Genomic DNA, 27,828 nt, shown 5'->3' with positions numbered 1-27,828 from the left:
GCCACAGCTACATTCCCACTTGGTGCAAATTTAAGATTTGGACGTTTGGAAATGTGAGATCCTTTCCCAAATCTTTGGCTCACTCATTCTGTTATTCTCACCCCTTAAAAGGATGCAACCCATTTCCAGGATCATGATTTCCCTTTTTTTTTTTTTTTTTCCATGTTTTTTTAAAGCTAATATTGTGTGTCCTTACGTTATGGGCCACCTTGGATCCTTTATGGAAACATGTGAACATATATTAAAAAATAAAAAAGTAAAATATGGCCCTACAGCCACACCGGGATTTCATTGCCCTGAGAGAGGAGTTGGGGTGCATCAGTGACTTCCACGAAGCCTATACTTTCAAACAGGCTCCGGGCCAGCCAGTTTCCGGCTTAAGCAAGGAGAATGTTCCAGCGGTAACCAACAAGGAGAACCTGGTGACGCCGGTCTCGACTGCATTCCTGGAGCCGACCCTGGGGAGCGACGGCTCTGCGGTCACGTTCGGGAAAACCCAAGAGGATCCCAAACCATTTTGCGTGGGCAGTGCCCCACCGAGTGTGGACGTCACCCCCACCTACACCAAAGACGGAGCTGACGAGGCAGGATCAACCGATGGCAAAGTTCTGAAACCGAAGCCATCTAAGCTGGCAAAGAGAATCGCAAACTCCGCTGGTTACGTGGGTGACCGGTTCAAGTGTGTCGCTACCGGACTGTACGCAGACTCCCGTCAGCTCAGTCGGGAGGAGCGGGCATTGCAGGTGAGCCCCCAGCACCCGAATTTCAGGAGCCTGACCAGTTGTCAGGTTTTTTTAATGTGTGAAGAGGAGGGGGCCGGGGGTATGATAGGGCAGGACACTGGGCTGATTTGGTTAATGAAGCTTAGGATAATTTAAATGTTTGAAATGTGTCCAGTAAGGGGACGTAAGTGGATACTTGAAGTTATTCTGTAGATTTTAAGCGAACTCCACTCGAATGCTGATAACGGAAGTTTTAATTATTGCGAAGGATGTCTAAAAGACTGCATGACATTTACCTATCAATCGCTTTGATTTCTCTGCCGTTACTGTACGTTAACAAATATACCTAAAAGCGCTGCTTAGAATGCCTTACGTGATACTTGGTGGAGGTGTGTAGCGGCCGCATGTCTGTGAGATTCGTGCAATTTTTTTTTCCACCCAAAAAACAAACAAACAAACAAAACAAAAACACAAACCTTGCTTAATGGGATAGAGTATGTATTTAACTTGCTAGTGAATGATAGATGTTGTATAGGAATTTCCTTAAGATATTTTACTTTTAATTAAAAGACAAATAAAGCCAAATTGTTTTGCAATGTTAAGAAAAAAATTGGTTTATGCTTATAAAAATGGCTGAAGTTATCTAAATGATCCATTGAGTGCCCATTTTAATTACATAGATGGAAGGATTACAAGAGGACAGTATTTTATGTCTACCCGCTGCTTACTGTGAGGTCAATTCTTCAAATTTTTATTACTAGAATCTTCCATAAACCTTTTGAGTTAAATTTCATTTCCAAATATACAAAGGGAAGTTTGTGGGCCATGGTCGTCTTTATTCACTGTGCATTTGTTTTCTTTTCTGTTGTGTTTTTGTTTCGCTTTCTTTGCGTTGTGTTTTTGTTTTGTTTTATTTACCTTCGAAAGAGAATGTCTGTCTGTATGCCACAGTGTATGTATGGCTATATATACACACCACATATATCTCTACATACGTATGGCTTTACGAATAAAGAGTGTGTGACTAGTTACACATAGACACTCTTACGTTTTATCGTTCAATTTTAAAATATCTCAGTTGTATCATAAATTGTGGTTGGTTTTGGGCAAACTTTTCTTTGAAGATACTTTCCTTTAAGGTAAGGGCAGTGAAATAGCTTTGGTGGTAAGGTGTGTCTTTTTTCCATCTCCGTTCTCTTTGTAGCGTGCAGTGATGCGCTTCTCAGAGTTGGAGATGAAAGAGCGAGAAGGTGGCCACCCCACGACCAAAGACTCCGAGGTGCGCAAATTCAGCCCCGCTGACTGGGAAAGGCTGAAAGGAAGTCAGGACAAAAAGCCAAAGTCGGTCACCCCGGAGGAGGCCATTGCCGACCAGAACGACAGTGAGAGATGTAAGTGAACCCAGGCGGCTCGCGTGTGGTACCACGTCGGTGGGAACGGGGCGGTTCCGCTCCCAGTGCCGAGGGAGGTGAGAGGAAGCAGTACGCTTCCGACGGCCCAGCGTCTGGGTGCTGGCTGTTCGGAGAACGGGCTGCTCTGGCCACCCTTCCCAGCTGTGGATTGCAAGGCTGGCTGTCCTTTGGAGCGTTGCGGCATCCAGGAGTGAAGCACCTATGAAATGCTGTTCCCTGGCACGCATCTCCTTTTTCCGGAGCAATGCTAGTCCTGTAGTTAGTAATAGTCTGATACAGTAGAGCAGAGGAATGGCAGTGCAGGACCTCCGGCGTAGCAGGTATGTGTTCTGTTGTGTAGCAGGTACGGACACGGGTTTTTGGTAGCAGTGGGATAACACTTGCAGCCAGAGCCAGACCCTCCAGAGTGACAGTCTCCTGTGGGAGGGTGTGGAGAGTACTCGGACTCTCCCTCCAGAGGCAGAGGTTTCGTTCACGTGCGATGAGGGCTGATGAAGGCCCCAGAGAGATGAGCATCATTGTGTTCTGTGGAGGCTCGTTTGCAGTCAGGAGGAGCTGACACCACGCTCCCAGGCCGTGGGACCAACGAGGCCGTTCTTCCCACCAGACGGCTGTGTTCTGTTCTGGAGGCCGAACTGGAGAGAAAGCTCGTGTTGGCCTCGAGTCACACTCTGCGGTCCCCTCGGCTGCTCCCCCACTGGGCTTGACTTCGGGCTTGGCCCTCGAGACTTCCTGGGCGAATGAGATGCGTTGGCAGCAAGTGGAGGTCTTTCTCCCGCTTTCTTCAGTGTGCGTGCTTGTGGCCTGCAGCCTGCTCCGGACCCCAGAAACCTCACCGGTGATGGTGAGTGAGGGCACCTAGGTGAACGTCGAGGACAGGGTGGGCGTGCAATCCTCCTGAGACGGGACAGTCGGGGGTGGTGGGCACGTTTGGGAGGCCCAGGCCCTTGGACCCAGTCGTAGGGTCGGCGTTGGCCCGCACGCTTAGGTCGTGGGTGCCTGATGCAGTTCGGGAAAATTGTGGTCAGCAGCAGCGTGTGCTTCTCTCTGCTGCTTGGAGCACTGCCCTCCCCCAGCTCATCTTTGGGGTCAGACAAAGGCCTGTGGCCAGGGTTCTGGGTAAGCCACACCGGGACCGGTGTGTCCCACGTGGCTCCTGTAGAAGGGGATTTCTGGGGCTAGTCAGTGGCGGCCTTACCCGAGGGATGGGGCTCTTGATGTGCCTGGAGTAGACGATTCCGAGCTCCTCCCCCTCGGGATTGGAATGAAAAACGGAGGGTCCAGGCCACCCTGGAGTGAAGCAGCAAGAAGGCCTCCCTCCTTGCCTGTGCTCACAGCTGACACGCAGCCCTTACCCTCCTGAGTGGCCTCATAACTCAGCTCCTAGGGAAGTTTCTCAGAGAGATGTGGTAAAAGTGGGCAAGGCCAAGTTCACGGGGATGCACTTTTCTGAGGAGGGAATCTGCCTGTTGCGGGTGGATGGTGAGGGAGGCTGGAGGAAGGGAGCGGGCAGTTAACCGGCCTCGAGTCTTCTCGCCCTTTTCTCCAGCAACGTGGCCAAACCCAGGGTGGCCGCTGCCCTTCATGTCTCAGTGGCCTCACCCACCCTTCTTCCCAGAGACGTTAGTGTGCGTCCTTCCCAGTCTTTCCTGCTGACCGTGGAGACGAGAACTCGGTGTGGCTGATGGGGAGCAGGGCCTGAGCCCCAGATGATTCCGAAAGCCCCCTCCCCCCACCGCCTGCCTCCAATCTCAGACCGACCGACGGGTCTCTTCCTGGAGCACCCGGGACGTGGCCCAGTGAGCCATGAATCGCCACCATGGGAGGGCAGGAGAAGGGTTGGGGAAGGTGAGGGGCTCCGTTTGAAAGGTTGGGGCAATGGAGGTGGGTTCCCCACCCACCCTCTGTCTTGTAGAGACGTGGGGTTTGTAAATAGCTGGTCAGGAAAGGTCACCTGAAGGGGCCACTGTTCTTACTGCAGCCTCCATGTCCAAGGCCCAGCAGGTGTTCATTCCATTCAGCTGGATATGAACGGGCCTTCTTGTTCTTGGGCCATCACGTCTTCAGCTGATATGGGCTCAGGTCCTTCTCATGGGTGTCGGTGTGGCCGAGAGCCGAGCTGTGAGCACATGGGAGCTGGGGCGGGGATTTGGGGCGGGCATGGGTCCCAGAGAGGGTCCAGGACGCCTTCAAGATGCCTTCCCCCTTCTGAGGCAGCCCCTACCCATGGAGGGCCCAGGAGCTTCTAAGGTGGTGGGTGCTGTTTGCACGGCCCTGGTTGTCCTGGCGCGGGTGCATCTTGTTGCTAGGGGTTGTTTAAAAAAAGGAATTAACTTGAAAACACAGTGGCCGAGATACTCATTTATTCTTTATGATCACATGGGTGGCTGAGTGAAATTTTTATTTTGGAAGTTCACCAAATGAGTTTGGAGGTTCCTCAGACTTGGAAGTTCATCACTAGGAACCCTCAGTGGCATTTGAAGATGGGGCGGGGCAAGGAGGCATTGGTCCCTTCCTTCTCAAACTTGGAGTAACCATCTCCCTTGCGAACCACTTGGCTGGGACAGGCCTAGGTCCTGCTCAGTGGCAGTGCCTGGCCAGGAGCTGGAGGAAGGCTCAGTCAAGGGGCTTCATGAAACTTCTTTGCTCAGGGAACTTCTCTTCCAGCTGAGCACCTGCACGTTTGTAAACTACTTTGGAACAGAGATCCCCTGCACTCCTTGTGTAGCGGGTGTAACTTTGAACAAGGTTAGCCCTGACTGGAGGTGCTATTACAGTTAAGCTACAGAGAAGGGGATTTTAATCCTGGGGAGCCTTGCAGCGACTCAGAACCCTCTCACCTTGTTTAGGCCTCACTGGGCATGGCTCAACAGTGGTGAGGGTGCTTTGTTGCCACAGTGACTTGTAAATGTTGCTGTGGTGATGCTTCTGTGAGGTGATGCTATGGTACAACCATAATGAATTTGGGATATATGTGCTGTGAGTCATAAGACCATGCTGCAGGGACCACGTTCACATCTTGCTTAGACTGGGTGACCAAGGGCACATGGCTTCCCACTTTTAGAAGGGCCAAAAGTAGCAATGATGGCAAAGCCTGATGGTTAGGATCCCCGTGCATCTATTTATCTCCCCATCTCTTTTGCCCTTAAGGGTCATCCTCGTGTGGGTCGTGGTTAGAACAGTCTTTGAGAAGCTCCAAGTGACACGGAGCCTCTACCCCATAGCTGGTGGCCATGGGCATCTTGGGCAGTCGGGGTGGGTGTCCTTCAGGGTTATTACTGGCCTGGGTAAGGTCACACTAGCGTAAGGTCTTGGGGGGCCTTAGCTGAGGGGAATTGAGATCTTTGCCCTAAAAGGCTCTGGGGTTGGGGGAAGGGTGGATGGACCTAGTTTGGAAAAAGAAACTTTCAACTTGGACATGGGGGTTCTTAAGGTAGCCCTTCCATCCCTCCATGGATCCCCTCCCACGGAGCTTTTAGGGAAGGCTGATTGGACCAGAGAAGTCCAATGGTGTAACCAGCAGGGCTCACCTCTTAAAATTTCCTACATTTCAGGCCTGAGATTCAGGCTGGTCTGAAAGTCTTGGCATCTTTTGGTTAAAGGGATTTTTCCAGCCTTTCTCTGTGCTGAGCCCGGCCCGTGATTATGAAGCCCACCCTGGAGGGAGGCTAGCAGTAACATTCCCACTTTTTTTTTTTTTTGCGGTATGCGGGCCTCTCACTGTTGTGGCCTCTCCCGTTGCGGAGCACAGGCTCCGGACGCGCAGGCCCAGCGGCCATGGCTCACGGGCCCAGCCGCTCCGCGGCATGTGGGATCTTCCCAGACCGGGGCACGAACCCGTGTCCCCTGCATCGGCAGGCGGACTCTCAACCACTGCGCCACCAAGGAAACCCAACATTCCCACTTTACAAGTGAAGGGGGCCGAGTTGTAAAGCGGCGCCATTCCTGCCCGAGTGTTTAAGAGGGTCACAGAGCAGCCCGAGTGAGAGTTGCAGCACGCCGTCTTCACCGGGCCTGCGGTAGCCTGGGCTGCATCACCCGTAAGCACAGGCCAGGAGTTTGGGGTTTCTCCTGCTGCCATGGCAGGAGACCCTCGCGGTTGGGGTGATTCCACCATTCCGGCAAGACTAGATGGGGATCTCTCCCACCTTGGGATACCCTTGAAGAAAAGCTAAGTGTGTTCCACCCTTGAGAACACAGGTCAGGCTAGCCCAGGCCAGGGTGAGGTTCATCCCCACAACTGGCTGCCATTAAATGCTGGGAATGCTCCCAAGAGAGGCTGATCAGGGGACCAGCCTGCTGAGCAGAAGTGGGAGTGATACTTGAAGTGGTCTAGGGAGAGGAGGAGGAATGCGAGCAGCATGTGAGGGGTGTGTCCATGATTTCATCTAGAAAAACGGGCTGTGGGAGCTTAGCTCAGGTGTTAACGAAATACCAAACTCATACACCCACCCCCACCCCCGGCCGGTGATGGACACAGGGTCATCTTCGGGGAACTCTTTACCAGCACAGTGATCATTATGGAATTATTTGTGTGTTAGAAACAATGTGACTAGCAAAGCAGTTGAACTGTTTCTTTGGCTAGAGCAAAAGTGAGGAGTGATGTTAGGCTGGGGTGATTGGAGGAAAAGCCCTAAGTGGATGCTAGATTGAGCAGAGGGGCAGGAGCAACACAGGCGGAGCTGAGGTGTGAGTACTTCAGCCCTGCCCGCCGCACCCCCCCACCCCACCCCCACGAAGGGGGTTGGAGTCTTGTCTTTGAAATGTCCTTAGATGCTTGTTGCCTGGGAAGGAAGGCGTGGAGACGTGCCAGGTGGGTGACTGGTGTCACTGAGGGCCTTCTTCGTAGACAGGAACTAGGAGCAGCCCCTCGATGGCAGTGAAATGCTTTCCCCCCACGGGTGTGGAAAGAGGACAGACGGACTTGTAGCAATCTGGTTGAGTTCTTTGAAATTGCCCTTGACCCTTGTGTGTGCACCAGGAAGCCTTTCCTTTCCCTTTGCCAGGCTCCTCTTGCCTTGGTCTCCCCAGCTTCCCAGCCTCCCACCATTCTTTCCCTACCCTTTTTCTTCACCCTCGCCCCTGCTGACCCAAGTGAACATTGGTGCTATGTCTGTGTAGATGGCAGTTGGGGGCTATTTGGTCTCTTGATGACATCAGCCTTTTTTGTTGACTAGCAGCTGTTTCCATAGTCATTTGTAGCTCTGCCCTGATTGGTTGGATCTTACTGTGAGGTCACTCACCCCCCGTTGTAGCTCTGCCCTGATTGGTTGGATCTTACTGTGAGGTCACTCACCCCCCCTTTAAAAGTAAGCCACCTTGGAGAGTTAAGCAGTTAGGGAGTGATCTCACATGCCTATAGACGGATGGTGTAGATGCCTCACCTTGACCCTTGAAGGATGGATTGTGAGTGGGCTACGCGCCTCATTTTCTGCTTTCTTTGCTGGTTGTGTTCAGCTGTCCTTCCTTTGGGACGTCTTTCTGAGGGTTTTGTGCTTCTGGCGTGTGAGGCCCCTGGTCTCCAAAGGGGGGTGGTCTGTTGGTAGCAGATTGCCTTGGGCGTGGGGGTCCTGCCTGCTCCTGGTGACCTTTGTTCCCTCCTTTCCGGGTTGTCTCCCCTCCCCTAGGGGAGTGTTATGATGGAAGCAAACCTGACCGCTTTGAAGCCCCAGAAGACAGTGATCTTCCTGAGGATATGGACACGGAGCCCCCCAGAGAGTCCCCCGCCGACCAGGCGGCCCCGGACGCGTCACGCAGCCCCACCCTCCGGCTGAACAGAAAGCGCAAGGTCTCTGGCAATAGGAACCACACTGAGACCACTGTGCTCCCGGAGGACTCTCTGCTGAAAGCCAAGCGGAGACGGGTCTCCAAAGGTGAGCTCGGTTTGGCTTCGGGCCCGCAGGGCACCCTACGGAAGTCCTGGAGCGGAGCAGTGGAAAGTTCCAGTCCCACCCTGGATCCCTGGGGGGAGCCACTCACACCTCCCCACCCCCCACCCCCATCCCACCCCCCACCCCCCCAAAGCCAGGTGGCGGGGCTGGAGCCCAAAGGTGGCCAAAGGCAAATAGACCCCCTCCCGAGACTTGGTGACAAGTTCCAGCCAACACAGTGACCACACCCCTCCCCTCCCCCACCCCTGTTAGTGATGTGTAAGACAGTTTGTTCCCCGCACCACCACCCCCGGCCCGGGGGGCTTCTTCATTAATTTGTAGTTATTTCTCCATTAGCTGACTGGCCTGAGAGGGAAATGACAAACAGTTCCTCTCACCACTTAGAAGAGCCACATTATAGTGAGCTGACCAACCTGAGGTGTGCATTGAATTAACAGGGCTCCATCCCAGAAAGCAGCGCCGCTTGCTGCACCTTAGAGAACGGCGGGAGCAGAGAGCAAACCTGGCCGGCAGGGCAGGAAGGAAGTGATCCAGGCGGTTCAGCCTGCGGTCACCCCCCAGGGCAATAGCATCTCCGAAGAGAAACCTGGCAGGAAAAGGGCAGAGGCCAAAAGCAACAGCAGCTGGTTGGAGGAGTCCCTTAAACGCAGTGACAATGAACAAGGTACGCACGGGGCGGGGGGCGCTCCTGGAGGGTGGATCACCCGCCCTCTGTGGGAAACGGCCCTGGAGGGGACCTGAGCGCCATCCAAGTTGACAAGAGTAGCGTGTGGCGAGCGGGGAGTTTTCTTCCTGAGGTCCTTTCAGCCTGCACACTTCCTTATGGAATGGACAGTGAGGCGGGAGCTCGACTTCCTGGGCTGCTCCTCATCACCCAGCCCACGGCTGGGCAGGAAGGGAAGTCTTGGGTGACCCCGGGCGCTTGTCAGTGCCCTCATTCCAGCCTCAGGCTGTCCCCAGTTGCCCTGTCCCGAGCACCCAGGCCCCCCACGGGTGGGGACGGGAGCGCACGAAGGGCTGGCTTCTGCCCTCTCTTGCGGCCCTTTGAAGCGACTTGCCATTTGGCGTTTCGTGGGTTAGCCTATTTGCCGGTTGAATGTGGGATGATTAACATATTAGCGCTTTGAAAACATAATTGGTATATCTTTAAAAACTGAAGCTGCTCCAACGATCAGTGCTAACAATGGGCTTTTCTTTCCTCACCAGCTACAACTGTGTAACGCCCGCTGCTTCTCCCCCTGACAGATGTGCTGTGCATGGACGAAGAAATGGATCGGCAGCCTTCGCCCCTGCCGCAGCAATACACCGACAACAGCGAGAAACCATCCGGGAAGCGACCGTGCAAAACCAAGCATTTGATCCCTCAGGAGCCCAGGCGGGGCTTGCCGCTGCCAGGGGACTCCTAGGTGGACAATGCGGATGGCAAGGTACCTCTTGCCCCTGGCTCTCCCCCGCCCCCTGGGCCCGTGCAGGCACATCCCGCCTGCCTGCTTCTCTGCTTCTGGGGACAAAGCTTTCCTTTTCCTGAACCCCTCCCCCCAAAACGTCCCTGCCCCTTCCTAGGGGACGTGTCTCCTGGGTGGTGGTGAAGTTTCCAGCTAGTAAAAATGCAACCCCTTCCTCGCGCCCCGCCTCCCCCAGACTGAGAGGAGGAAAAGTGCTTTCCTCCACTCAGGTTTGTAACTCAGGGAGGAGGCGAACCAGGCGGGTGGAGGAAGGACAGCCTGAAATGTGTGCGCTGCCTGGTTTCGTGATAGGTGACCGTCCGGAGATTTTGAAAGCGGCCTGAGCCCAGTTTCGGCTATGATCTTTCGCCGGCCAAGCAGGACCAGAAGCCCTTGGACTGTTTGCAGCAATTGTTACCAGCTTCCCAGGCCTCGCAGCTGACATGGTCAAGCTCCCCTCCAGAGACCACCCAGTCCCGCCCGATGCCACCGGAAGCGCGGAGACTTATTGTCAATAAGAACGCGGGCGAGACCCTCCTACAGCAGGCCTCCCGGCTTGGCTACGAGGTGAGCATCCTTGTGGGTGCCCCGGATCAGGATCCACCGGCTGCTGCTCCTTGGGTGGGGGACACACTGGCTGGGGATGGGGGGCGGGTCTCAGAGCCCAGCCCCCTCCACGTGGCGGGCTGGGCTGGGTGTTCCAGCAGGGTGTTTGCGTTGGCTCCCGCTCACACTGCGGGCTCTTTGGTGGCTTGTTCAGTCGTGGTGTGAAAAGAAAGGCAGGCCTCTCTGATGTTCTGTTCCCGTTCAGGCAGGCAGGCTGCTTCGGCCAGTCTGGCTCACTTATCTCTGATATAAAATCTGACCTAACCCAGGGCTTGGCGACCAGGGGAATTTTAATGAGCCCTTTTGGATTCTGAATAGCAAGAAGGAGAGTAGGAGAGTAGTTATTAGCTCTACTAACTTGTGCTGTTTGGGGCAGAGTGATGCCCCTGTGGGGTAGCGGGTGGGAAGTGTCTGTGCAGAGTAGGGGTGGGAGTGGGGCAGACCTGAGCAGTCTCTTTCTGAGAGGGCATGGGAGCCGAGGGCTGATGGGCGGGGAGCAGGGGTTGAGCCTTGCACAAAACTCCCTGTCCACACTGCTGTATCCCAACCCAGCACGGCTGATGACAGTGATGGCCTCTTGCTAGAGCAACATAGAATGATAGCTGATATCTGCCTAAGCCCGTGTGATCTGTAGTAACTCCTTTCACCCTTTTAACATGTTCACTTGGGAGTAACGCGTACTAGCCCACTCTCGGATGAGGAAACTGAGCCTCAGAGGGGTTAGCTGATACCCGTACAGGTAGCAATCCAGCAGTGCTCCACAGCCCACCACGCTCCTCAGCAAGACTGGCTCACACTGGAATTGCCCTTTTGACAGTTCAAAACCTCTGTGAGACAGATGACTCTCCATGCCCTGTGCAGTTCCCCCACCATACTTGTCAGTAGCAATTGTGATGTAATAGCCCACAGGGCAAAGGCATTTTTCTGTGCTGGCATCAGCCCTCTGGGAGTTGAATGGTGACAGTAAAACGCGGTTCAGCAGGCTGAGCGTGGAGGTGTGGCTGAGCACTGGGGTGGCAGGACCCAGGCTGGCCCGGAGCCCTGGCGCCCACACCCTCAGCCAGCTCTGTGCCCCTGTCCCCCGTCTCCCGTCGTGTCCCCCCACCCCGGTCCATAGTGCCGTGAGCCCTTGGAAGTGTGCCTGCCTTGGCCTTAAGGCATGACTGTGGGTGGGAAGTTGGAAGCACTAGGGCTATGCTTAGTTTGGGGTGTTTTGTTGTTGTTGTTGTGGGTTGAATGTGCTGTTGTTTATATCTACACGTCTCTTGGAGACCTCTCCATTAGCTAGAGAGCACTTTCTGGTAGTTAGCGCAGTTACTTGCAGGTGAAGTCCAAGGAGCACCCAGTTGGTTTCCCAAGAGCTGAGAGCGGGCGCCTAGGAGGACAGAGCAGATGTTGCACATAGTGTTGAGCTAGACCCCCCCGTGGTTGAGAAGATAGTCTCCTTGCTTCCAGCAAACGCTGGAGGTGGGGGGGAGACCCCTAACCCCAACTTTTGGGTTAGGGTTGAGAAAGTAGACTCCCGCTTCCAGCAAATGCTGGAGATGGGGGGGCGGGGTGCTGCTGCACCCGCCGTGGAGGGCGGGGCTCCGAGCCCCACCTGTGAACTTGGCATCATTTCCAGCAGCCTCCCTTTGGGACCAGAGAGGTCAAAAGACCCTCGTTGGTCCTCTAAGACAGTTTCCATTTTGGTTTGGTGGCTCTGAGGCCTGCACCAAGGGGCACTTGATCCATCCTTTTTTAGGCTACCTGGCCTTTGATTGCACAGGAAGCCTTGGGAATGTTTACGGTCGGATTTGTTTTTTTCTTCAAATGTAAATTTCAATATGTAGATTCCACACATCACCAGTGTTGATGCTGAACATTGTGACAAGTAGATGAACGCTTTCAACTTTGAATCCAAGTTTCTGGGATTTCTCTGGGCAGAATTTTAAATGTTGGGATGATGGCCCAGTTGGGAGGTGTGGCAGCTTCAACCTTTTCAAATTGAAGGACAGTTTGCTTAAGCAGATAAGGCTGTGGTTTGGGAGGGTTTTCCTGAAGTTTTGTCTTCAGCATTCTTGGTTATTTTCTTCTGCTTAGCCAAAGATACCATGTGCAGTATAAAGGCTGTCTGAGCTTTATGTCATGATAATGTGGTTCTGGAAGTTTAGAAACACACTCTGGCTTCAGATCCGAGTTAAATAGATCACTTGCGTGGCCAAAGACCTCAAACCTTTCCCTCCTGGGAAAAAGGCTTCTATTTCTTAGGCTAAAACGCTAGTGTGCAACCACATGCTTGTGCCTTTAGCGGTGATGGTTAAATTTTCTATGAATTGAATAAGTCATGTTTTTTAAAAAGTTAATGAGGCATTTAATTAACTCACAACGTCGGGCTTATGGCCTTTATGGTTACATTTTGCGGGTAGTGGCATTCGGCTTATAGCCGCTGAACAGAGAGCTGTCCGACAAAAGCAGTTTGACTTTGCTCTGGAATGGCTGGGCTGCCCTTCAGACACTCCCGTTTATTTCTAGCAGAGAAAATAAACCAAGGAATGTGTTGCGTCGACAGACTCGCCCCGCCTCTTCACCTTTCAGTTAGAGAAAGTGTTGGTGGCGACGGTTGCCATCCATTTAGAGGCCATCACCCTCTTAGCTAGGAGAGTGTAGTTAGCCCACTTGACCCCCAACAGAGAAGGCCTGTGGGGTGCTCGTCACAGCTGGATTGCATCCCTCTAACTGGGGCCCTCTTGGGCCTTTTGAATCTTCCCAGCTGACCAGGTACCAAAGACCTGAGTTTTAGGTCTAGTACTTCATGTTAATTGAACTTGGGGTTTAATATCTCTGGGCCTCAGTTTCCAAGTGTTGAATGAGGATAGTACTACCTTCCTTTCCTGGTAGCTCCTGGGTTCCTGTGGGTGACAGAAGACGTCCTCATCTGGGGAATGAGAAGCACTGTGTAAACAGTGGGATCAACGTGGTTGAGTTAGGACAGCCCGTGGCAAAAAGTCTGACCTGGCCGTGGGGCTACTGCTGCCTTTGCTGCCATCTTCCAGGAGAAGAGAGTTGACTTACCCACCAGCTTGGACGGCCTTTCATTTCTAGGTACCCTTGAATCTGCCCTAGTAGTGATGAAGGTTTCCAGGTGAAGGCCATGATTGTCACAGCAAATAAACCCTGGGTTGAGTAAATTGATGTGTGCACAGCAGTTGGTGGCGTTCAGACCTGATCCCAGAGCCACGTGACAGGGCCTCTCCGTGGCTGGCGCACACAACTCATTAGCTTGCAGCCGTCCACTCAAGTCTGGCTAGTGAGGGCCTGCTAAAAGAGCAGCAGCTTCATGCGGTATCCTGGATACCAGGGCTCGGGGCAGGTGGCCTGGGAGCCCAGAGGATTGTGGGCTTTCTGGCAGGTTGGGATGTAAACGGAGAAATGCATTCGTGGGCGTGCCTTTTCTCTTCCTCCTCTTGTTTTGGAAGGGAGCTGCTGCAGTGACCTGAAGTAACAGGGCACCAATGGCCAGGTTTACCAGCATGCCCCATTAGGTTCACGTGGTAAGCAAATGGAACATTCTAGTTCGCTCCCAAGTGAGTGGTCACCTTTGATTGGCGTGTCCTCCAAAGGGCATAAAAGGTTTTACAGAACCCATCTCGCACTTATGGGCGGCTAGAATGACCCCCGTTTTAGGTTTAACAGATGAGTTACCTGAGAGATGTCACAAGGAGGCCTGTTCTGACCCCATCCCATCCCCCCTTACCCAGCAGACCATGTGTTGGGCCACATGCACGTTCTGCCTACTCCCAGCTCTCAGAACCTGACGGCTCTCTGCTGGGCACGACTTACCCAGTATAAACAGTATAATGTGTTTTCTGGTGGCAAATGCTTTCGATGTGTCTGAAAACTTTCTTAAGGTAATAAAACATTGAATAAGTTCCTGCTCTGCTTACTGGGAGTGGTTCATATTAATATTTTAACAAGCCAAAGAAATAAGGTTAATAACAGTGATTCTAATGCACAGTGTTGACACAGAACATCTCCGGGGGCGGGGGTGAATGTTTTATTTGATTCTTGAAATGTGGAGGTTGCAGCCTGTGGTGTATCAGGTTCCTGTCATTAACTTGAGTAAATATGAGAATATTAGACTGATTCTGCCCCGAGAGGGTGGAGTGAGGCAAAATAGAGGGTGGGGTTATTGGAGGCATTTTGTGTCATTCCTCGAGGATGGAGGGAGAGAGCTTCTCTTTAACTCTACTTAACGTACAGACAAGAGCATCTGAGGCCCAGGTTCTGATTTGGGGTCTTAACAGGGGGCGCGAGGATGTAGCTGACCTGTGTGTCCCTGCTTCTCTAAGCTGGGGAATGTTCTCTGGCTGATTTAAGCTCTCTTTAAGTGTTGGTCATCCATACTTTGATCTAAACTTGTGTTATCGTCCACTGCCACTGACTGAACAGACCCATCAAGTGAGAATGGTCTGTGCTTGGCAATGTGTCATCTAAGATGTTAGCAGCTGTGACACTTCTGTACTGGTCACGTCGGCCCCTGGGCTGAGGGCTTTCATCGCTATCCGAATGCGTCCTCTCAGCAGCCCTGTGGAAGCTTGGAGAAGTTCAAGGGTAACTTGCCCATGGCCAGGCCACTGGTGCAGCAGAGCCTTAGACAACACTGTCTGCATCTCCAAGCCCTTCTCACACACTCTCACCCCCGACCAGGATGCCTGCCGCCTGCCCGCGCTATGGTGGGCTTTTGGCCCCAAGGATGTATGCCTTTGAAAGTGGGCACCGCCAAGCTATGGGGAGGTCACCCTTACAAGGTTCACTGTATGGTTGTCTGATGGTATCTCCTCTCCTCTCCTCTCCTCTCCTCTCCCCGTAGGAAGTGGTCTTGTACTGCCTGGAGAACAAGATTTGTGATGTGAACCACCGCGACAATGCGGGTTACTGTGCCCTGCACGAGGCTTGTGCAAGAGGTTGGCTCAACATCGTACGACACCTCCTTGAATATGGCGCCGATGTCAACTGCAGTGCCCAGGATGGAACCGGGTCAGTGGCGGTCTTGCTCTTGGCCTGGCCCTGCTGGGGCATAGGCAGTGGTTCTCAGGGTGTGCGGGGAACCCCAGAAGGAAAGATGGAGAGTGAGTGCCATGTAAGCACACTGGTGGTGGAGTCCTCTAGAATGGAATCGGACAGATCTTTCTGGCAAATTTACATAGAACTTTAAAACTCTGTGACACTCTTATGGACAGAGGTCCCTGAAAATGTTGAGCCTGCATGAATAATCAGGGGTGTTCTCTTTTAAGACCCTGGACTCTTCACCAGCGTCTGTTGAATCTCACTCTTGAACATATATGTGAGTTGAAAGTTGCAGGAGTACAGACAGGTCCAGTGGCAACTGGCTTGATAGGACCTGCCGTGTCCACCCACATCCCCGGGCCTGGCCCCCACTCTGTCCTTGACCTCGGTTTATTGGCCAGAGGCCCAGGTCTGAGTCAGCCCAAGCATCTTCCTGGTTGTACCTGGGATGCCACCACGAGGCAGGGCACTGGGGCTTTCCTGACGGTCATAACATTAGCAAAACTGTAAGGTATTTGGTGGTTCGTGGTTTCCAAATCGCATCCTTTCTGGATGGGACTGCGGACAGTGTTCCTGACCCCAGCGGACACGGGCAGGAGGACTCTGTATCCTCCTGAGAACTCGCCCTGCCTGTCGACTGCTTCTGGGCGAGAGGGTTGATCACTCATCTCCAAGTTGGTTTCAGGAGAGGTTCCACTTTGCCCCCAGTTTCTTTGACAAACTGCACTTTTTGGGTTTTGTTTGTAATGGTATAACAATGGCTTGTCGTATCTGCTTCTGTGATGCTGGGATTCTTCCCCCCACCCCTCCGTACGTTACCTTCTTACAGTCTGTCACTATTTAAGTTCATTGGAAACGTTTTCATCTAGGCCTGAGTTCCTCCTTGGGCCATGCATTAAGAGAGATTTGCATTGAAGAATTAGGCCTGAGATGGTCCCTTCACCTGTCCCGTAAAGGGTTATGTGTGGAAATAACAGAGTAATTTGTCGCAGCGACCGTACACTCACCTCCTCGGTGAAACAGCGCGCCTACGAGGCTTGGCCGCACACGCTCGATTTTGCCCCGTGTCCTTAGAAGCAAGCGTCGCGTGCACGGGTGTAATCCCCCGCACCTCTCCTAGGCCTCTCCACGATGCTGTCAAGAATGATCATCTCGAAATTGTCCGCTTGCTCCTCTCCTACGGTGCTGTTCCTACCCTGGCTACATACTCAGGTAGAACCATCAAGAAAGTGAACCACAGCGAACTTCTGGAGAAGTTCTTAACAGGTACGGCAGAGGTCAAGACACGGTCTTGTTCAAGCATCTAGACGGTGACTTCACAGCCTTTCACCTGGGTTCCCCCTACCCCCACCCCCCCGTTTACTCTAAGTGACCCTTTACTGGGAAAAGCGGCCCAACGTTAGTCTGTCAAAGAAGAGATACGTACTTTGAGTTTTGCGAGGTGGGGGGCTGGAAAACTCTTAGCTAGCCAGGCTAGCTTTTGTTTGGCAGGCTGGGGCGGTGAGGCGGGCAGTCCCTCAGGAAGGCGGGTGGACGCGTGGGGAGGTTTCAGTCAGATACCTGGAGGCGTGTGCAGTGGGACTTGTCAGGAGGTGACACCAGCCCCAGCGTGAGATGTTCCCGAACTCCAGCAGCATTTGCCTCTTACCAGCAGGCGTTATCTTGTTTCTCTCTCTCTGTCTCTCTCCCCCTCTCTCTCCACACTGTTGAAATAACCTGCAGGCTCCTGACGACGGTAACCCCGGTTGCTCTTCGGAGTTCTCTGGCAGCTGTGTGTGTGGTGAGCAGCCTTGTTCGTTTCAGTTGGGCTTGTGGGGGTGGGGGTGGGGGTGGGGGTGGTGCTGTGAGCAGGGCTTGCTTGGGAAAGAATTTTTCCAGGGTCCTTTTTGGAGAACAGCTGGAATCTTGCTCCAGCTTACTGACCTCTCTCTTGTTTGCCCCCCCGGTTAGAACCAGATGATGAAAGTGGTTACGATGTTTTAGCAAATCCCCCAGGACCGGAGGACCAGGATGACAGCAACGAGGCCTATGGTGACCTATTGGAATCTGAATTTTCCGAAGACCCCGTTTTGCCGTGTTATAACGTCCAGGTGTCCGTCGCTCAGGGGTGAGCGTGGCCAGCGTGTGGTCGAGAGCCAGCCCAGCTGCTCTGTGGGGTGGCAGGAGTTAGAAATCCCCTTCAGCAGATGAGGGTGGATGGGTTGGGGGGTGAGTGAATTCCTCACCAAGTGTCCACCGACCTCACATAATGCAGTGGAACTTTTCCAGAAAAGTTTGGGGGATGGGAGGGCTCCCCAGCCAACTGCCCTCATTGGAACACACCCCTAGAGCCCAAAGGACACGGGAGTCAGCGACTGCAATTGTACAGTTTCAGTCACTAAACTCTTGGGGAAGGGATCCTCCCCAAACGGCTACCATAGGGGCCTTCCAAGGCGCGTGAGGTCCACGGGACAATACTGATGTGTACCCTCTTCTCGTATAAGATTAGAAAAAGCTGTATGTGGCACCTGGGATCTTATGTGTCTTCAGATTTGCTTAGATCGAGTCTTGTCCCCACAGTCGGGCCACTGTGCCCCATGACCAACCCTTCGGAGTGAACACATCAGGAAACCTTGCTCTGCTGTGTGTTGACCCCAGTGCTTAAGGAGTAGCATCCTCCTTGGACTCTGAGGCTGGGACCGTGTCTGCCTTTGTGGTGACATTGTATTCGGGATAGAGATCATAAAGCGTGGCAGGGTATCAGGAAGGATTGTACCACCTCCCTTCTCGAAAAAGCCTCACTCCCGGCAGCATTGAGGGGCGGGTTGGAGGTGTGGGAAAGGCAAGGAAAGCCAGGTGACCTCGAGTGTTTCTCATGCTCTCTTCGTGAGGGCCGGAGGAGAGGAGAGGTCAAAGAGGTGTTTGCCATCTCCCTTGGGTTGGCATACAGACTGGTTTTCCCCAGTGACTAGAACGGGGTGCACTTACTTGGAGAGGGGTGACCTGAGTTGTGGCCAGAGCCAAGGCAGCACTGAGGTGGCCTGCAACGAGGCTGGTTCAGGGGCGCTGCTCCTGCTTTTGTCTAAGTTGGCTGATCTGCCCTAGGTGGTCTCTTAACACATGCACATGAGTCCAGAGTTCCCCCGCTAGAAGTAGATCTTCCGGGCTTCCCTGGTGGCACAGTGGTTAAGAATCCGCCTGCCATTTCAGGGGACACAGGTTCGAGCCCTGGTCCGGGAAGATCCCACATGCCACGGAGCAACTAAGCCCGTGCGCCACAGCTAATGAGCCTGCACTCTAGAGCCCGCGAGCCACAACTAGAGAAAGCCCGTGCACAGCAACAGGCCCAATGCAGCCAAAAATAAATAAATAAATTAAATTAAAAAAAAAAAAAAGTAGTAGATCTTCTAAGGACAGTGAGAAGTGGGGTGGGGGTGGGGTAATCAAAGTGGAAGTAGCAGGCCCTTTCACCGCCAGGAGACGGGTAGTTTATAGTTGGGAGCGCCTCTAATTTTGCCGGAAACTCAAACCACTGTCCTTTCTCTGGTGTAGGCGTCGTAACTGGCTGTTGCTCTCAGACCTGCTCAAGAAACTGCAAATGTCCTCCTGCATATTCCGCTGCAATTTTCCAAATGTGGAAATTGTCACCATCGCGGAGGCCGAGTTCTACCGGCAAGTGTCAGCAAGTCTCTTATTCTGTTGCCCCAAAGACCTGGAGTCCTTTAATCCGGAAAGTAAGGAGCTCTTAGATGTGGTGGAGTTCACGAACGAGCTTCAGACTCTGCTGGGCTCATCCGTGGAGTGGATCCTCCCCAGAGACCTGGACTCAGACGACGCCTGGTGAGCTCGCCGGGGCCCGCCGTGTACAGTGTGTCATGGTGTTAATCCTTGTGCATATGTGTCCTAATACGACTATTTCTGTAAAGAAAGGACACGATGAGACACGACTCCAGTCGGAAGGACTTTGAAACATGTTTTTTTCTTTTTAAAATTTTAAGTCAGTTTTTATGAAGTTGTTAATAAAGTTTCTTTACTTTTCAATGTACACATGCTTCGGAATATGTTTGTTTTTACTCGGAACAATTGTTTCTTTTCTTTTTTAAGGAGAAAAAAAAAAGGCAAAGGAGCTCCACACTTTGACTTAATTTCATACAAAGCTCCGACGACAGAGGCCATAACTGTTGAGAGTTGCTTTGGGGGCAAATTAAACCAGTAAAATTTTAAACTCTTCCTCCATATTAAAGGGATTGAATAAATTGGCCACTTTGGTGCACCTGTGTCCTGCGAATTGTCCAGTTGGAGATGGAGGTTTAGGAAGTGAGTTTCAGTCTTGTTTAAGTCTCTTCCCATCAGACTGGTCTCGTGATTTCCTACACACCATGTTACTTCCTGTCTACCTTTCCTTGGTGTTGTTCATGCCTGGATTATCTCCTGTACCTGCTCAAACCTTGGTCCATTCTCATTTGTACCATGGAAGTTTGTCATGCTGGATACTGTCAGAACTAATTTTACTTAAGTTTGTGTTAAGGTGCAAAGCACACGTTTTTTATATTTTCTGTTTTTTGTGTTTGTCTATATTTTATGGTTTCGCTTCAAGAAATATTATGGGAAGGGAAATAGCAAGATGTAAAGAGCAAAAAAGTCATCATTCTCTTTCAATTGTTAGAACATCTATCTGCAATCATAATTATGATGCACTGTGGTATGTGTTAAAATAGTAAATACATGTAACGTCCCGTAGGAGCAGCAAACTCTGGTGTTGGTGAGGGTGTGTCATGGAAGTAATCACAAAGCAGGTGACTGTTGGTTGGGGTCCTGAAACATTAGTGTGCCTTCCCTGTGTCCAGTAGTGGTCTGGAGGGGTCAGGAAGCCTGCCTTTGAATTTGAGGGAACAGAGGGTTTGAGGTCCTCTCTCTTCTATTGCTCTAGTACACTGCATAGCAGCAGTATACTGGGTTTGCAGTTGACGTTTAAATCGCTGATTGATCATTAAGATTGGGATGTATCTTTGGAAATGAAAATAGGAAGAATCGTATGCTTTTTTTTTTTTCTTTTTTTTCCTATATCTGAAAAGGTATGTAGTACTTTGCTGAGTGGTTGGGAATAAAGTTTGCAGTATTCAGTGTATTCAGTTTTAGTATCTAAATAGAATTAAACTGTTGCTGTAAAGTGGAATAGCACTTTGTTATTGACAAGTTTTAGAATGCATCTGTTCGTCAATTACCTGTTTGGGAAGATTGTAGTTAATGATTTTGAGAATGTGGCTATAAACCTCCAACTGACTCAAGAAAAGCAAATAAGTCAAGATTGACAAATGTATAGGCTCTTCATCTTTTGTGTGTGTGGGTTTTTTTTTTCCTTTTAGTTATTTGTCAAGGTATAAAGAATTCTATCACACTTAAGACAAGTTAAGTAAACGTCACGGGGTGTATTCTGACATGGCATGGAGCAGATCACATGGCCTAGATCTTAAAGGTGATTTTATGTTTAAACTTTCATGAAAACATATGTGATTGAAACACATTAATATATTGATACAGAGGGCAGTTAATTTTTGTCTTTTTTTGTGTGTGTGTGTGGTACTGTTGTGGCCTCTCCCGTTGCGGAGCACAGGCTCTGGACGCGCAGGCTCAGCGGCCATAGCTCACGGACCTAGCCGCTCCGTGGCATGTGGGATCTTCCCGGACCGGGGCACGAACCCATGTCCCCTGCATTGGCAGGCGGACTCTCAACCACTGCGCCACCAGGGAAGCCCTAATTTTTGCCTTTTGATACATGTGAGCACAGCTTTCATTTTGCTGAAAGAATATGACCAGTTTTCAGTTTGGGATTCTACCATTTAGTAAAGATAGTCCACTTAATTTTAGAAATAAGAGATTTAATATATAATACGTAATAATACTTTTATGTATTTTTTTACTGAAAACATTTATTGTAATACTGTGAAGAAACTATGCCATTCTAGTCTTCAAGACTTAAATGAATCAAGTGTTTATTAGCTGTTGTAGTTTTTAAACTAATAAAAGTCAGTACATCAGCAATTTGTAAATACAGTTTTTGAAATAATGCCTTAACAACTTTACAGTGGTTATAATGACTGTATTTAGGCCTAAAGTTAGTTAATAATTTGACATGAAGGCTTTTTAATAGTTTGATGGTGCAGATCAGGGATAGGTAAACTCTGGCTGGTGGGCCAGATCCAGCCCGTCGCCTGGCTTTGTAAAGGAAGTTTTTCTGGAACATAGTCGCACCCATTGTTTACGTGGTAGTTATGGCTCCTTTCACCCTACACCAGTGGGGCCGAGTAGTTGCAACAGAAACTGTATAGCCCACAAATCTGGAAAAATGTTTAAATTTAGATTTTAAAAATTGAAAACTTCTTTGAGCCTATACAGGGCAAGTCCATTGACCCCTGAGGTAGAAAACAGGAACTTGGGTGCGGAAGCCAAATGGCCTAGGTTCAAATTCCCTTTCTCCCATTTCATAGCTAGTGACCATGGGCAAATCACTTAACCTCTATGCCTCATTATGAGGTTTAAATGCACTTATTTGTATAAATAGTGCCTGGCACATACTAAGCTCTGTGTAAGTGATTGCTGTTGTTTCTGCTTGGAGCTTTAATAAGTTATTGTTAATAGAAAAATGACACTAATGATTTTCCTTATAGAGTAACAAAGGCACTTTGAGTCTTTTACATTTTCAGGAATGTAATAAGACTTTTTTCATTGACAGTCAGTGTTCCCTGTTACCAAAATTTACTTTATGAATATAAAGAATTGAATATCTTCAAGACAGTACTTTTGCTTAAATGTCAAACCATTATTTTCCCAAGGCACATCAAACTGGCTCTGCATAGTCCAGGCCTCTAAAGCTTGTGTGCACACCCTAGGTAGCATGTGAGATACATTTTGTAAATATAGTTTTTTAAATAATGCTTGAGACTTCCCTGGCGGTCCAGCAGTTAACACTATGTGCTCCCAATGTAGGGGGCTTGGGTTCGATCCCTGCTCAAGGAACTAGATCCCACGTGCCTGCCATAACTAAGAGCCCACATGCCACAACTAAAAGATCCGGCATGCTGCAACTAAAGACCCGGCACAGCCAAACAAACAAACAAGCAAATAAATAAATAAATCTTTATAAAAAAATAAGTAAAATAAAATAATGCCTTAGGAGTTAGGAAAAGAAAATATTAGAACATTTTTACCTTTGTATTATTTTTAAAAATCTGTGTAGTTTATCATGTACATAAATTCTATGTATGGAACTTTGTGTATATAATTTGTTAATAAATAAGATGCATATTAAAAAGTTTTCTTATGATTTGCCCAGTCAGGTGTTTGGAGGCCATTGGAGGACAGGATGATGAAATATAGGGCCTCAGCAAAGATAGAATTTAGAACCAATTCCCTGACTTAGAAGATAAGGAAAATAATTCATAGACTGTAATTGAGTTGTCCAACTTTACATAAGTGTTCAGAAACAGGAAATGCAGTGGCTAGAATCTAATCACTGACCGAGCAGAATCTGGGTCACTCACTGGACTCGTAAACCAGAAGTGACTGTTGAAGTTCTCAGGTTGATGCTCCTGGCATATATGCTTGATCTGTGTGTGTGTGTAACTCTCTGACAGAATAAGCCATACTCAGGCACACCCTGTTTCCTTATTCAAGCATCTTAATTTCATCCCATTAAATCTTTGAAGTATCCGACTACCAGAAGGCATGAAGAAACCTGGGCTGAGAGTCTTCATTCCAGGAGACGTGATCTTGACTGCATGGCTGGTTTGAGGCGCATCACTCTGAACTGCAACCCGCTCATTGGTGACCTGGGTGCAAGTGCTTTGGCAGAATCTCTTAGTGAGGATTTATGGCTTAGAGGGAAATTCTAAAATTGAAAATACTGAATTTTTAATATGCTTAGCTTTTGGCATGATACTATTGTGATAGGATGTTTTAAAGCCTCATTTTACTGATAGCTTTTATTTTGCTTTTAAACTTTCTCTAAGAGTTGCATATATCCTTTACAGAAAATACAGAGTTACAAGAGAACCTATAATTTTAATACCCAGATATAATCACTGTTCATTTTGGCGTATATACTTTCAGTCTTTTTTTCTTCTACAAATATATATGTACACTTAGGGATTACAAAAATAGAATTGTAGTATACTTGCTATTTCACATTCCTGCTTTTTTCACTTAAAGATGTATCATGTAGTATTGCGTCGTATTGATGTCCCATAGTTTAATCAATTCTTTGCAATTCTATTTAGACAGTTTGCTTTTCCCTGTCAGAAACAATGTGAATACGTTGTATATACATCTCTGTGTCCATCGGGATTACTTCTGTAGAATAAGGTACTACAAGTGGAATGACTAAGTGTGACCTATTTTTAAGACATTTGATACACATGGCCAAATTACCACCCAGAAAGGCTATGCCAATTTGTAGTCCACCCCAACAGTAGATGTGAAGCCTGCCTCTCACAAACACTGGCCTGTAGCAGTTGTAAAAAAATGTGAAACTACAAAAATGAGTACCTCTCCATTTTCTATGCAAGTGGGATTACTCCAAATTTTATAACTTTTTTCAATTAATTTAGTATGAGCATTTTAGCAAGTCAGTAAATTTGCATCTCCTACATCATTTTTTGTGATTGTTCAGTATTCCATTATATGAATATGCCACAGTGCACATAGCTTATCCATTCTTGTATATAAGCTTTGTCCAGTTTTTCAGTTACAAATAGTACTCTGATATATATCCTTACCTATATCTCTGACTATTTCTTTTGGTTAAATTCTTAGAAAGAGAGTTGTTGGATCCAAAGGGTATAGACATTATTTAAAGGCTTTTCTTACAGAATCTTGGCTTCATCTGATAGGACAATAACCACATTTTGTTTTATTTTGTATTCATCTGATTGACTGGTGAGGTTTACTGGCTGTTTGTATTACTTTGGCTATTTGGTTAATTATACCCTGTGTCCATTCTTCTGTAGTGAGAGTTTGTAAGGGTTGTATCATATCCTGTCAGATCCGTATGTCTGACTTGCTATTTCTGTGCGTCATGGGGGTGTTGAAAGACTCCAGTTATTTTAATGTGATGGTCCACACAACACTTAAACAAAAGACTCATGATAGTTTCCTTTCATGTAATATTTTTTAATACCTGTGCTTTAGTGATGATCCCTTTGGTTTAAATGAGTAGGTTGTTCAGCCCCAGAACTACTAGAATTCATGATCAGTTTTTCTGGGTTTTGTCTGACCTTTTACTGCGAGGGTTCTTGACCATCCTACTTTCATGATAGGTTTTTAGTATGTATTCTCTATTCACACATTGTTGAAAGTTTTTATTATTTGTATCCTCTTAGATTTGTCTTTTTTTCCTCTAAAACTAACAGTTATTACATTTCTTCTATTTTGTTTTCCCCTTTGAACTAGTTTCAAGTGTGATTTGGAGCTGAAGATCATGATCAAAAGAATGCAGTGCATTTCTGAGCTCCACCAGGTTTTGCTTGTGAGGTTTACATGCCCCTGCCGCCCTTGCTAATTATGAACTGAGATTCATTTTGTGATGCTTTTTGCTCATAGGTTATATACAGTTATTCTTCAGTTCTGTAATTGTAAAATACGTTGTATGATTTATTGGTACTAAAGCCAGGGTTATCACTGCACATCCAAGAAGAGGTTTTTAAATTGGATTATGCATTATGTGTGTGCATATATGTTTCTGTTTTTTTCCATACCCAAAATTACAAACCTGCCATGACTTGTCTTGTGCAGGACTCTTCCACACGTGAGAAAATGAGAGTTGTCTATATGTTAAATCTGTAGAGTTAGCAAGTGACGTTTGTCTTTCATCGAAAGCACTTGACCTGCAGCAGTGCGGCCTCACCAGTGAAGGAGCAAAGGCTTTACTAAAGGCCCCTGAAACCAACAGAACTCTGCTCGTTCTGGATATAAGAAAAAATCTGCTTGTTGGTATGTGGTCACTTTTTTTAAATTGATGAACACATAGCAAAACAAAAACAATTTGTTCAGGTATTGACAGTTTTTTAAAACAATGTGTTTAACTTTCCTCATCATATACAGTTGGCCCGTGAACAACGTGGGGTTAGGGCTGTCGACCCCTACACAGTTCAAGATCTGGGTATAAGTTTATAGTCAGTGGTTCCACATCTGTGGATTCAACCAACCTTGGATCATGTAGGACGATAGTACATATGTATTGAAAACTATGCGTGTGTCAGTGGACCCGCGAGGTTCAAACCCATGTTGTTCAAGCTTCAACTGTACTTTTCTAGTGTTGCACTTCCCTTATGTTTTTAGCAGCTACTGTACTAACTAAAGTGAATTATACTTGTCAATTTTTCTTATCTCTACTCTGAATAGAGGTGAACCTAGATACTAAGCCTGCTTCCACCAAGAGCATTCTTTCTTTCCTGTGCAGCCTCTGAATTCTTGCCAGGAGTACTTTATTCATTTGTCAGATTCACAAGTAATTTTGTAATCATCTTCTGTGTGCCAGATACGGGTTTAGGGACTAGGGATAAAGCAGTGAACCAGACAGACAAAAGTCTTGCCCTCATGGAACTTACATTCTAGTGAAGGACATCAGATAGAAATGAGTAAAGAGATAAGTCATATAATTTTAGAGAGTAGGAAGTGCAAAACTATCTTAATGTAAGGAGAGTGAGGGAGAGCAGGTAGGACTCCATTGGATAGGTTTGTTAGGGGACAGCTTCACTGGAGAAGTGGCATTTGAACGGAGACCTGAATGAAGAGAGGAGCAAGCCATGGAAGATGTGGAGTAAGCACATTCCAGGACAAGGAGGCAATGAGTATGTAGGCATGTAGGTGGGTGGAGTATTTAAGGAAAAGCAAGGAGGCCAATCTGGGCAGAGTACTGAGTGAAGAAGAGTGTGGTATGACATGAGGTCAAGGAGCTAGCCAGGGGTCTGCTCTTGTAAAGTCTTGAAGGCCAGAGTAAAGATGTGGATTATTCTAAATGAGTAGAGGGGTTTGAACTGGAAAAAGGCATGATCCAAATCGTATCTGAATAAGGTGACCTGGTATAGAGAAGGGACTTGGGAGGATAAAGAAGAGGAACAGGGGGCTTCCCTGGTGCCGCAGTGGTTGAGAATCCACCTGCCGATGCAGGGGACGCGGGTTCGTGCCCCGGTCCAGGAAGATCCCACATGCCGCGGAGCGACTGGGCCCATGAGCCATGGCCGCTGAGCCTGCGCGTCCGGAGCCTGTGCTCCGCAACGAGAGAGGCCACAACAGTGAGAGGCCCGTGTACAGCAAAAAAAAAAAAAAAAAAAAAAAAAAAGAAGAGGAACAGGGAGACCAGTTAGGAGACTATCACAGTGCTCCAAATAAGAGATGTTTATGGCCTAGGTTAGGTTGGAAGTTTGCAGCAAATGAAAAGTGGTTGAATTCAGGTTGTGTTTTGAGGGTGTAGCTCTCAAGACCTGCAGATAGATGTGAGGTATGAAGGAAATAGTAACAAGGAGACAAGTCGTTGATGATTATGTGTGCAACTGGGTAGTATCACTTAGAAGAAGGGAGCTGATGGGAGGAGCAGCTTTTGAGGGAATATCAGGACTTGGTTTGTTATCTTGGATGCCCTGGTTTGATATCTTAGATGCTCTTTAGGTATCTAAGCGTCTGGACGGTGCTCAGACTGTACTTTGTATCCAAAGGTATCCAAAGCCACTTCAGATGCAAAATGTTTCAAGTTGACCTTTGCTGCTGCCAAAATAGTAGCCACTGTGGGCAGTCTGCAAGATGGCATCTTAGGTTTCTGAGGAAGAAATTAGAATACACAAAGGGGGAAATAAGTGTATAATTATATAATGTAGATTTCATATTTAAATGTCTGGGAAAAGCAATAATTAGTTGGCTTTTGGTTTTAAATGGAAATAGCCACTCATTGGAAAATAATTACTCTAATTTCAATTCATTTTACTTTAGATCATTCTGTGATGAAAACAGTTACCAAACAAGTTCTCCAGATAGAAGGAGTGCCAAGTCAGAGGTATATAGCATGTTTCAGTTCTCTTGGAAGAATTTCTCTTTAATGGCTTGGTTTTCTTTCTTTCTTAAAAGAAAATTATCAAGGTACTTTCTGCCATCTTAAAACTAAGATTTTAGTCAAATCAAATGGCTTTTCTGTTTTTGAAAATGTTGTGTGATGCTTTAATTTAGGTTCCCAGATATGCAGATTGAAAACCTTTTAACTTTTTATTTTCTGTAACATATTATCGTTAGTCACAAATAGTCTTTTTTTTTTTTTGGTGATAAGAATGAATAGCAGGAGCAGCATTTGTGAAACCAAATCTAATATGAAACTGACTCTTTCTTGTGAGTAAATTTGAATATTGAAACAGCAAAACAATAAGGTTTAATAAAAAGCAAAATAAATTTTTTATGTTTATGATCTGCCAATTTCCCAGAAAGGGTTTTGTGGTGACTTTAGTTATATACCAGATACATTAAAATCACCAGTGGACAACACATCTTTTATTCAGGTGCCCTCTGAAAGTTTAAAAAATTTGTTGACTTCATATCAATGAACGGTCCACTTTAAAATGGTTAAAATTATAAATTTTCTGTTTTGTGTCGTTTACCACAATTTTTAAAAAATGTGTTGTTTGAAGATTTTTGGGTTTTATAAAGGTATTAGCATAAAAATGAAAAATGTAAAAGACCACCT

General features: G+C 48.3%; 1 protein-coding gene and 1 pseudogene across 3 annotated transcripts; both read left to right on the top strand.

Annotated features, from left to right (window-relative positions):
* The first annotated feature begins 174 nt into the window (after nucleotides 1-174).
* LOC308610574 (BCL-6 corepressor-like) lies at nucleotides 175-10,106 on the top strand. Of its 2 annotated transcripts, none has more exons than XR_014014585.1 (5): nucleotides 175-743; nucleotides 1,927-2,113; nucleotides 7,762-8,007; nucleotides 8,463-8,689; nucleotides 9,271-9,323. XR_014014585.1 is itself a non-coding variant. In XM_081259658.1 (5 exons), the coding sequence occupies exons 1-4, from the start codon at nucleotides 264-266 to the stop codon at nucleotides 9,429-9,431; spliced, it is 1,074 nt and encodes a 357-aa protein (XP_081115784.1). In that variant the 5' UTR covers nucleotides 175-263; the 3' UTR covers nucleotides 9,432-9,452; nucleotides 9,783-10,106. The 2 variants fall into 2 exon arrangements, 1 of the variants encoding a protein (XP_081115784.1); XM_081259658.1 differs by lacking the exon at nucleotides 8,463-8,689 and adding an exon at nucleotides 9,783-10,106 and having other exon boundaries at nucleotides 9,271-9,452.
* Nucleotides 10,107-20,478: 10,372 nt separating this feature from the next.
* Nucleotides 20,479-27,150, top strand: LOC308610572 (centrosomal protein of 78 kDa-like; annotated as a pseudogene). Its single transcript has 4 exons — nucleotides 20,479-20,580; nucleotides 22,811-22,964; nucleotides 24,951-25,091; nucleotides 27,087-27,150. The product of its transcript is annotated as a centrosomal protein of 78 kDa-like (transcript).
* Nucleotides 27,151-27,828: the final 678 nt, after the last annotated feature.

Source organism: Mesoplodon bidens, assembly GCF_964165515.1.
Source record: "Mesoplodon bidens genome assembly, contig: HAP1_SCAFFOLD_707, whole genome shotgun sequence".
Taxonomy (NCBI): domain Eukaryota; kingdom Metazoa; phylum Chordata; class Mammalia; order Artiodactyla; family Ziphiidae; genus Mesoplodon; species Mesoplodon bidens.
The sequence above is the reverse complement of the archived record's forward strand: the minus strand, read 5'-3'. Positions and strand labels throughout refer to the sequence as shown.

What these genes read in the sequence shown, in the direction of transcription:
- LOC308610574 (XM_081259658.1), top strand. Translation starts at nt 264, where the DNA reads ATGGCCCTACAGCCACACCGGGATTTCATTGCCCTGAGAGAGGAGTTG. An exon ending in CCAGAACGACAGTGAGAGAT is followed by an intron (nt 2,114 to 7,761) that starts GTAAGTGAACCC and finishes CCCCTCCCCTAG; the next exon opens with GGGAGTGTTATGATGGAAGC. An exon ending in GCGGAGACGGGTCTCCAAAG is followed by an intron (nt 8,008 to 9,270) that starts GTGAGCTCGGTT and finishes TCCCCCTGACAG; the next exon opens with ATGTGCTGTGCATGGACGAA.